The sequence below is a fragment of the Gavialis gangeticus genome, unplaced genomic scaffold (assembly GCF_001723915.1).
Source record: "Gavialis gangeticus isolate Ggan-Ray unplaced genomic scaffold, GavGan_comp1, whole genome shotgun sequence".
Taxonomy (NCBI): Eukaryota; Metazoa; Chordata; order Crocodylia; family Gavialidae; genus Gavialis; species Gavialis gangeticus.
The window spans coordinates 4,718,142-4,728,786 of record NW_017728991.1 but is presented as its reverse complement, the minus strand read 5'-3'; the positions used below and the strand labels follow the sequence as shown (position 1 = coordinate 4,728,786).

Sequence of the window (10,645 nt, the reverse complement as noted above, 5' to 3'; positions counted from 1 at the left end):
GGGGCACCAGCACTCCTGCCTGCCCCTGCTGCCCATCTCCTAAGTGGGGAATGCTAGCTGTCAGGGGGTACACCAGTGCACCCCCATGCACCCTCAATGCATTACCACTGCTTTCAAATTTCAGAAGACATGGGTGTCAAAGAGGAATTAGGATGGAGAGAGGCTGGACAGGGAGGAAAGTATTGCAGGGGAAGCAGCACTGTGAATTTATGTGAAAATCCCTTTTGATTCAGGGAAGCCAAAAATGACATCCTGACCCTTTAGGCTGAGCCAGTACCCTGGAGATTTGTTTTACTCTTCAGGAAAACAGCTTGTAACTGTGCTCACCAGCCAGGACATCAGCCTCATCCATGAACTGGGTGCTGAACAGAGTCACTCGACCAGGTTTATGTTCCTTCAGCAGGGTCCACACCCGATACCTAGAACATGGATCTAGCCCAGCAGTTGGCTCGTCTAGAAGCAAAACCTGAAAGAGAAATGGAGGAAGACATTGCTTGTATTATCTCCTCACAATGTTATTGCAAGGCTAGTGTGAGTTGACATTTTTCATGGTTTCAGCTTCTGCAGTTAAGAAAAAGAATTTTATTTTTTTCTTAAATAAAAGATTCAGGGCATTTGGTTGAAAAATTTGAAAGCATAGCACGAGTGTATCCTAAGACCTCCAAAACCAACTAGGGAAATACAAAGAACATCTGAAGGATTATTAAAAAATATTGGATGGTTTGGATTTTTTAATACTTTCTGATATTGCATATAGATTCATTTACTATGAAAAATCTTGTGTTATACATACAGATACACACAGATTCTTTTTAGCATGTATCAAAAAAGCAATGCCATTTATGTTTTTCATCTGTATTTTTATAATTTGTTTCTCATTTTAAATTATCCTTCCTGAGAATAGCCAGTTTGAGCTAAATGTATTATTGATGCTGCCTCCATTCTTTCTTTGTTAAATAGATCCCAGTGAATAGTTCTTGAAGAATGTAGGTATTTTTATATCTTTTTTTTCCCCCTCAGACCACTGACTTCATTTCAGATATTATCTATATACTTATTACATGAAAACATACACAAAGTACTTGATCTTGCAAACAATTCCTGTGGCGGGATACCTCTTGGGACCACGGGCATCACTGGCCCTCCTCCTCATCTAGGTCAATCTGCCCTTACTTGCCTGCCACACCTTGATATAAATTGATAAAAATGTGGGAAGCTGCCCTAATTGTGGCTGTGGTGTACTGGGCCCAAATACATGGCTCCAAACCTCCCCTACATTGTGCTCCATGCCTTGCAGATGGCATCTGATTACATTATTTGGCCCCTGACTGGGCCCTCTCCCTCAGGCTCTTCCATGGGCCTCACTCTAGGGCCTCCTGCCCCTCATATCACTCTGGGTTCCTGGCCCCTATGGTCTCCTTGCCCATCTCACTCAGGGCTCCTTGCCCCTATGGCCTCAGGGCCCTCACTGGACCTTGGCCTCAATTCAGACCCAACTCGATGGATATGGACCCTGCTGTAGGCCCCTTCAGTAGGCCTGTGCTCTGTGCTTTTCTGTTGGGCTGTGCTCCCCTAGCCTTTACCTTCCACAGGGTACCTACAAGCCAGTGGGAACTGAGGCTTTCTGCCACCCCATCCTCATCTTTCCTTGGAGTGGCCCACATGTGGCATTTCATGGAGGCTGCCCCACCACAGGCAGCCCCATCACACCAACTGACTCCAGGAGGATGCAGTTTTACCCAGGACCAATGGACATTCACAGTCCTATCCTCAAGCTCTACCTGGCTCCCTTCTCTCTAGAACCTGCACATACTTTGTAGACCTTCCACTCACACTAACCCCATGTCTACTCCAGGCCTGGTTTCACCTGTCCCTGCCTCTGGGTAGTTTCTGGGACCGCCTTTCATATGGGCAGGGCTGGCCTTCCAGCTCCCCACTCTTGCTGATGGTCCTTCACCCAAGGGATATTCACTCACCTGGCTTGGCCACTTGGGGCACCAGGTCCTCTGCAGCACTGACCAACCCCCTCATGATAGGCACCTTGCCCTTCAGCCTCGCTTGGGCAGGTTGAAGTAGGCTAACAACCTCAACAACCACCTGCCCACTCTCTTTCTCATTGAGGCTCTTTACGCTGGCTAAGCAAGTGCTCTCTCTGGAGCCATTCCCAATGCATCTCTCCCACCATCAGAGTACCCTCCTACTCTTGCTTGAGTCCCACCAGTGTCTCTATGCCAGAACTCTTGGGGTTCCTTCTTACTTCCCTGGTAAGGCAGCCTACTCTCTCTTGATGTTCCTCAGGCTCAGCTTTCCCAGCCCCTTTCACTCAGCCCTGCCTGGACTGGGGACCCTGATAGGCCTCCTCCTTCCCCAGCTAGCTCCCCCTTTCCTCCAGATGTTCCAGGAGATGTAGTCATCTGGCTCAGGGATGTTGCTCCTCCGGCTCCCCAGATGTAACTGCTGTCCCTGTTCCCTAGGTCTGAGCTTATACTCTGACTGCCCAGCCCTCCTCCAGTCAGGCAGCCTCCTAGCCATCAGGTGACTACCTAACTGGGCTTGAGCACACCTGCTGGCTATTCCAGAACCTGCTTGAATCTCTTAAAGTGATAGGCACTACTTGTGCCTTGACACAATTCCATACTTATTTTTAGGTACTGTAAGTAGCCTGATGGTAGGTATGGGAATCCTTATAGTTAGTACATGCATAAATCTTTTGGGATCAGGGCTTTTCCACATATGCTATGGCTGTGCTTGTCTTCTTCCTTTTACCTGTGGATCTCCTAACATGGCAATCCCAAGAGACAATTTTCTTTTTTGCCCGCCACTCAGTTTATCAGCTTGGATGTCCTGAATGCTGGTCATATCCAACACTGTCAAAATATTTTGCACCTACAAAATACATAGAAAGAAATTTCAAGTACCAGTTTGCTTTGGAATCATTCCCCAAATAGGAACTTCTAGGTAGCACTTGTGCATCACTATTAAAGTTAAACATCATCGTGTGTGCCTGCTGGTTTGAGTTCTTTGAAATGTTCCCTTAGACATCAGTGATGCAGCAGAAGCAAGGAAAACTACAGGAATAACCTTTATTGAAGCAAGGAAGCCAACAGTGTGTGTCTGGCGTGAGCTTGCTGAGATTTGTATCCCTAAGAACCTGATGAAACACCAACCTTTGCTGTTTCTAAAACTATTTCTTCATCCAGTCTAAACTAAGTGGAGCCAGACATCCAACAGCAATACAGGTTCTCATATTTAAAACCTAACCATTTCTCAACTTCATGGAGATTCAGAATCAGAATAATATCTCGGTTCTTATTGCAAAAATAATACACATACAAGTTGAGCTTTCCTACCTCCCCCTCGTGATTAAGACCATAATGCTACAATGGAATGCTTCAGGGGAGCTGGTTTTGCCACCATGCTTTGGTAAAAGTTAAATGGTTACAAAGGATTTTCAGAAATGACTAGTAAAGATACTGTTGGACTTTTATCAGGATTTTCAAAAGGTGATTTGGTTAGATTTTTTGTTGGCATAAATTGTTCAAACAGAAACCAACGAAACTGAGAATCTTACCACATTCTTACCATCTATAGATTTAAAATTCAAGCTTTCATGAGAAAATAATCCAATGCTGCTGCGGAGTCAAGGTTCTTTGCTAATAAACAAATGCTCACCTCGCATTTGGTCTCACTGGACTGGATCCCTTTGATTCCAGCAAAAATTTGCAAATTTTCTTTCACTGTTACAACTTCAAACTGGATGTTGAACTGTGGACAGAACCCAATCCTCTCTCTGATTCTCTCTCTGTCTCCTATTTCAGACAAGTGGTAGTTGTATATGGTGGCTGAACCTGTATGAACAAATAAACAGGATAAGATAAAGAACCCTTTGTCTTTCACCCAAACATAGTTTGGCAATGAAAATGACTTGTGATGAGAGGCTGAGGGAGCTGGGCTGATTTAGTCTGGAGAAGAGAAGACTGAGGGGGGATTTGATAGCAGCCTTCAACTCCCTGCAGGGGGGCTGCAAAGAGGATGGAGCTGGACTGATCTCAGTGGGGGCAGACGACAGGACAAGGAGCAATGTGCTCAAGCTGCAGCAAGGGAAGTTTGGGTTGGATATCAGGAAAAACTCTCACTAGGAAGGTAGTAAAGCCCTGGAACAGGTTACCTAGTGTGGTGGTGGCCTCTCCATCCTTGGAGGTTTTTAAGGTCCAGCTCAACAAAGCCTTGGCTGGGATGATGTAGTTGGGGCTGGTCCTGCTTGGAGCAGGGGTTGGACTAGATGTAACCTCCTGAGGTCCCTTCCAACCCTCATTTTCTACGATTCTATGATTCTAACATAGTTGATGTCAAGCCCTTCAGTTGATAGTGTATTGCCTTACCGTCTGAAGCCTTGATAAATCCACTGAGCACATTTAGCAAGGTAGTTTTTCCAGCTCCACTATGACCAAGCAATGCAGTGATTTGGCCTTCATAAATATTCAAGAACAAACCTAGTTTTAAAAAAAGTCAAAACAAGTGCATTGTTAGGATTAAGGTTTTAGAAAGTAAATTAGGTTCTATTAGTCCCTGCAGCTCTCAGCAAAGAGTGGTATCCAAGGGTCAAACAACCATTCAGGAAATGTTGCTTCTGTCAAAACTGATATAAGCAAAAGCCAGAAATACAGAAACTAAACTTTGGGTTAGTTTTCTTGATATTTATGGGAAACTGATTTATTTCTTGACTAATATTTTTTTCTTGATATTTATTAAAAAGGGAGTACTGCAGTACTGAGGGAAGGAAGAGACAGAATTAGAATAAATTAAAAACATAAATTATTACTCTAAGTGCAGAGCAAACTTTGTTACAGATAGCACAAATATGCTTCAAAACTGAATAGGGTACATATCAGCTGTATGAATTAACCTGACGTGACATATCAATTATGCTACTCAACTAATGTCATTTCATTTCTAGAACTAATTTTTCTCATATTTAACAGTGGTTAAATGTCACAGTGAAAATATTTGCATTGTCCCCAAATGTTCATTGTACTAAGCATGGTTAATAATTATGGATATATATTTAAAATAAAATAAAACAAAACCTGCCTCAGTTTTTTGTAATACATTTAATTCATTTTTATTTAGGAACAAAGGATGACAAAACTTTTACCTCTGAGAGCTTCTGTTTTCTGGTCATTCTTTCCATATATTTTTTTAATATTGTTGAGTCTAAAGGAAGGATATGGAAGTTGTTATTAGGACTAGAGACCAGCAAATTAGTTTCTAGGGGCTGCTTATTCATTCTTAAGGAGTTGATCCTTCACAGTCATTCACAAAGACAGTATATAAAAAGTAGCTACCAGTCAGCTATGGTACCGTCCTATATCAACTTTTCATAAATGTAATGGACTACACATGGCACAAGGTGCTTAAAGATCACTCCTTTCATGTATAAAGACTGAATCAGTTGCAAGAAATTCCTCCGCCTTATCTTTATCCAAATTAGACTGCAGCAATAATGAGTAGCCGAGAAGAGTAGCCATCTATTCCTCTCTGCTGCTATTATTTTTCAATAAAGCTTTTATCATGAATTAAATATACAAAGGGTCTCAAGTCCTTCATTTTTGACTTACTCTCACCTGCATTTTAACAGTGCTAAATCTAGCTCTGCATTTTTATTTTATGAAATAAAGTATTTCTGCAGTCATCCCATGAACGCCACAATTGAGCAGATGAAGTAAAATTGATTGTAAGAGCACAACAGCAGATTAGTGGCCCTGGCCCCCAGGGTAGCAACAGGTTACTTTTTGAGTATATATCAGTATCTCTACCTGATGGCTTCCTTCCCAACAAAGTCTGGAGGTATTCGCTCCATATTATCGTTAAAGATACGTTCCCGGTTCTGTTCAATTTCTGGTCTCTCACCAGGGTAATCTCTCCTGTTTTTGGACCAGTATGATGATTTCAGGAAGAATAAAGGGGGATATGGTATTCCATATTTGTCTGATCAAGAAGCAGAGGATATAACATTTTAGCTGATCAAGGATTTGTCAAAACCTTATTCATGTCATTGAATATTTTTGATCGGATTTAAAAAAAATTAGACACCTAACGATGGAGATGGATGCCCAATGGGATTTAAAAAATACTGAAGCACCTACCTTCATTTGATAATCCTACCTATAGGACCATGGCTGCCTTTACGTGCCTTATTGACTTTTAAAATTTGGCCACTAGTTCAGGACATTGTCATGCATCTGAATTTACAGCCAACAGAAGACATACTGCATGCCAGAAACTGTACAGCAGAATGGATGGATGCATTGAGCCACAAAGGAGATTCTTTCCCATCTATGTTACAAAACTGAGCTCTATATATTATAATAGGCAAAAGAGAGCAAGGCCCTACCTATCAATGCTTCCAGCCCTCCACCATCTCATGGATGATGCTTTATTGATGTTCTTTCTACTGTTCTGATAAAGTAGCCTCTGCTCCACTTACTGTACACCATACACCTCTCTAGCACCTTTGCTAGCTACAAAGGCCCAGTGATAACCCCAGGGTTTGAACCAGCAGACAAACTAACAAGCCAAAAATGTCAGAAATGGAGGGGGGGAAATCAACATTTCCCATTCAACATTTTTCAACAATTGTTGAAGAATCAACAATTTGGGCCAATATACCAGCCTGAAAAGTCTGTCCCTTTCCCTTCTACATAAATTATGTTCTTTCTACCAGTACATTCATAGCATGACACCAGCCATCTTCCATTTCCCTGGGGAACTATTCCACAGTTGAATGTGGAGTCTATATAATAAATGTTTGTGATGTTCTCCCTGAAATTTCTTTTCCCAGCATTATTCCATTACCCGTTATATTCATTTCAAGCACATATGTTCATGTACGAAAGAGAGAGACACAGACAGGCAGCTTTAAAACCACAACTGTGTATAACAGGAAATCTACACAGTCTTATCTATGAATCTGCTTACCAGGCAAAACTTTGTCAAAATAGATAGCCAGCACCATATACAAAATGGCATCAAGAATCAGTATTATGTAAGTTTTCAATAAAAAGTTTGATTCCTCCATCAAGTTAGAAAAAGATAAACCTATTCCATATTTTTCTAAATGAAAAATCTGCAAGAAAAGACAAAGTCTGAGAATCTTCACGCATGATGAGATTTACACAATACTTTGCATGCCTAGAAATAATTTGTGAAGTCCATCACCAAAGCTCCCCTCTTATTCTTTCTTCACTTGAAATAGATTTCTACTATTATTTATGATGATACCCAATCAGGTATCAATGATACCCAATGATACCAATTGGGTAGATGATACCCAGTTCTGGCTTACTCCAACCTAATCCTCTCTATTTACCTAACATAGGACGAATAGACCACAACAAATTCTTTGGGACAGGAGTTACGCCTCTGTGCTTATGTATCATCTAACAAATGGAGCTGTTGAAAGCTAACACCATAACAAATAAGTTGTAATCTGCTTGTCAAGCGCCTAGCTTATGCAGAGAGCCAGCTCCTAGTTACAATTTCCCAAATACTCTTCCATACCTTTGCAAATCCAGCATTAAAAGCAAAGGGGCAGAGGAGTCCCAAAGCCCATTCCAAAGGTGCGGGGAGTTTTGTCAGCAGTACAATAAGACTCAGGAATCCACAGAGAAGGGTGAGGAGGAACCCAACGTTGGCAGTAGTTTTATGTTTCTTTAAGAGGGAACTGAGCAGGAAGATGAAGTGGATCTGTAAAGATAAGGGAGCTCTTAGTTGGTGAGGTTGTGAATGAAGTGCTCTGAGGTAAGAACAGGTCTGAAGGAGATACTTGAGAGACAGTGGGAGATGCACATGTTCAACCATGACAAGACTAGGATGCCACCCATCCTGGTTGGAAATACAGGACATCCAGGACACTGCCCCCTTCCTCTTTCCCCCTCCCAAGTCAGTGGTGCACTGCAGGGAGAGGTGGAGGTAGAGCAGCATGCTGTCACAGGCCGGCAGGGCAGCCGTGGTGCTTGCCTGGCTGCCTTCCTGGGGTAGGGTGCTGCTTCCCTTCCTTGCCAGACTGCGCCTCATGCCCAGGACACACATTTTAATCTGTGGCCCACACCTGGGACTGATGTCCAAAATCCAGGGCTTTCCTGGGAAAAATGGGACAGATGGCCACACTAGACACGACCCATTAACAAAAATGTATGACTTGCCTAGCTGTATGCAGTTTAAACAGAAAATTACCCATGGTTATATCCTAGAATCAATACTCAATCATTTCCACTACCTATACAAAAAACACCGCAGGGCTCCCTTAAAAAAAAATTAGTTCTTTTTATTTCAAACTACCCCTTGCGGTAGGTTAAGTTCCCTTTTTGTTCAAATTCTTAATATATGTTATGATGTCAAGTGACTTTTGCTAGTGAAGGAATAGTTTTAAACAAACCACCAGGATCATAATTTCTGTTCTTATGCAGTACTATATACAGTGCACAAAAATGATGAAAAATTAATCTGGTAGTAAGAATGGAGATAAACAATGATAGAGAATTAGCAGAGTACACCCAAACAATTTTGAAGAGATCCAAAATATTTCACCTTCAAGCTTAAAGCAATACTGGAAGCAAAATTTAATTCAGCAGGTGTCTTCTCAAAGAAGGACATGGCTAATCATCTTCAACAAGTAATATTTGTATTTGCACTAAGTGTATGTCAACTGAATGGAATTCATCTGAAAAATGTTAGCAGAGATCCTGAATATCATGGTTTCAAACCCTCATTGAATCATATGTGGAATATGAGAATATGATTAAAGAAGGGTTTTACAATCACATTCTCATATTCCACATATCTGGCGGCACAGCTGTGTTGCTACCCAGCATGTCCATAGGTGGTGGATAATGTTAGGACCTTCGGGTACTGCCAGGACCCAGAGTCAACAGCTGCTTGGGCTGAGTCCCCTCAGTTGCAGCTGGGGAGACCCTGCTACACGTGCACATTCAACCTGAATAGCAACCAGCTATAAAGTTAGTACATATTGTTGAGGTCTAACTTCGTAGCAGTTTGGAGCTTTTCATGGCATGATAAGTATTTTGCACATGTAGCTGGTCTTAAGGAAACTGCACAATTAACTGGTTAACTACACAATGCCTGTAACATGTAGAGGGGCCTTAGAGATATCCTCAGCTTAATCAATCGGCCTGACCAAGCAAAGGCTACAGTACCAAGACACCCTCGTATCTGCCCTGTAGCTATTAGCAGTGTAGGCTATTACTGACATTTTAATGTGAGGGGTAAAGAAATGTATACTCAGACTTACGGATGAGATGCCATAAAGGAAAAACAGAAGCCAGACAGCAGAGAAACTGCTCATGATGAAAAACTCACTAAAAAAGATAGCTGTCAATGCACAGGACATAATCAAAATATTGATGGCATACAGCAAACTCCAGGAGAGCCTGCAAACGAAAAGATATTATTATGTTCCTGCTTGCTTAATTAATGACTTCATCTTAATTAAGACTTCATCTGTATGGCAAACACCATCTCTTAATTACATTACTTAGGCATTCCGTGGGAAAGCCCATTGCTATTCCATGTACGGTTGTTGGCACGATTGACGTCAGCAAGGAGCTACCCAGAGGAATGCATCAGATCAGGAACGTATCCCTTCCCTGGGAAAAGAGGGATGAGTGGGGATGGACAGAGTTTTCTCCCCGTTGGAGGAGGTGTTTGAACCACCCCACGTAGAAAACAGGCTATTCTCAAGCCCCACGGATATCAGAGGATCCTCTGCGTTAGGTGGGTTTCTATTACCTTAAGTCTCCTGGGTCTCCCTGTGTGATACGGCTAGGAAAAAATTATGTCACCATCTGTGGCTGTACTACAAATCTGCCTGTATTTCCACAGATCTAGTGAGAGACCTCAAACCCACACACTCCCTAAGAAAAGAATCCCTAGCCAGGAAGGGCGAGCTGTCTGGTATATCTTCTCACTATGAAAAGCTCCCCAGCCCCGAGAGTTGGGGGTTTTTTTAGCTATTTTTTTAAAAAAAATTTTCAAGGGGAGTCAAAGTTTAGCTTTTCCTCAGAATAGCTATAAACTGTATGACAGAGTGAGTCTGCATGAACTACTCCAAACAACGTACGTCGGTCCTTGCTCTGAAGTGACAGCCTCTTTACATCCTCCACACACAGGTCTCAGTCTCTCCATAAAGATTTGCACTAGGGCTGTGCAAAGCTTCAGGTGGTGATTTGATTCGGAGGAGATTCGGCCCAATTCGGTGGCTAAATCTCTGAATCTGAAACGAATCAGGGGACCAATTAAAAGTTCTGAATCGATTCAAAGCTCTCCAAATTTTCGGGAAAGATTTGGAGCGCTTTGGTGATCGGGCAGTCCCTTGTGGCTGCAGCAGGGAGCTGCAGCTGACTCCGAACTGGTAAGTACCAGGGCTGGGAGATGGGGGGGTGAAGGAGGGGTGGAGGGGTCCATGGGAGGGACCTCTGCCAGCCCCCCCACTCCCACCTGCTCCCCCAGCCCTCCGCTCCAGCTCAGTACTTTAAAAAAAAAGTCACAGTGCTCACTGGGTGCTGCTGGACATGGGGGGTAATCCCTGCTGCCCCATGCTGCATGGGGGGCTCTGCATGAGCCCCCC

General features: G+C 42.8%; 1 protein-coding gene across 1 annotated transcript in view; it reads right to left on the bottom strand.

Moving 5' to 3' along the window:
• LOC109296754 (ATP-binding cassette sub-family A member 10-like) overlaps positions 1-10,645 on the bottom strand; it is a 53,073-nt gene that overhangs the window by 33,200 nt on the left and 9,228 nt on the right. Inside the window, exons 7-15 of the mRNA XM_019516309.1 lie at positions 9,311-9,449; positions 7,561-7,746; positions 6,979-7,126; positions 5,817-5,988; positions 5,156-5,214; positions 4,383-4,493; positions 3,673-3,848; positions 2,767-2,886; positions 328-466 (exon numbers count right to left, since the gene is read on the bottom strand). Of these exons, the coding sequence (XP_019371854.1) occupies positions 328-466; positions 2,767-2,886; positions 3,673-3,848; positions 4,383-4,493; positions 5,156-5,214; positions 5,817-5,988; positions 6,979-7,126; positions 7,561-7,746; positions 9,311-9,449 (1,250 nt within the window). The remainder of the gene's footprint in view (positions 1-327; positions 467-2,766; positions 2,887-3,672; positions 3,849-4,382; positions 4,494-5,155; positions 5,215-5,816; positions 5,989-6,978; positions 7,127-7,560; positions 7,747-9,310; positions 9,450-10,645) is intronic.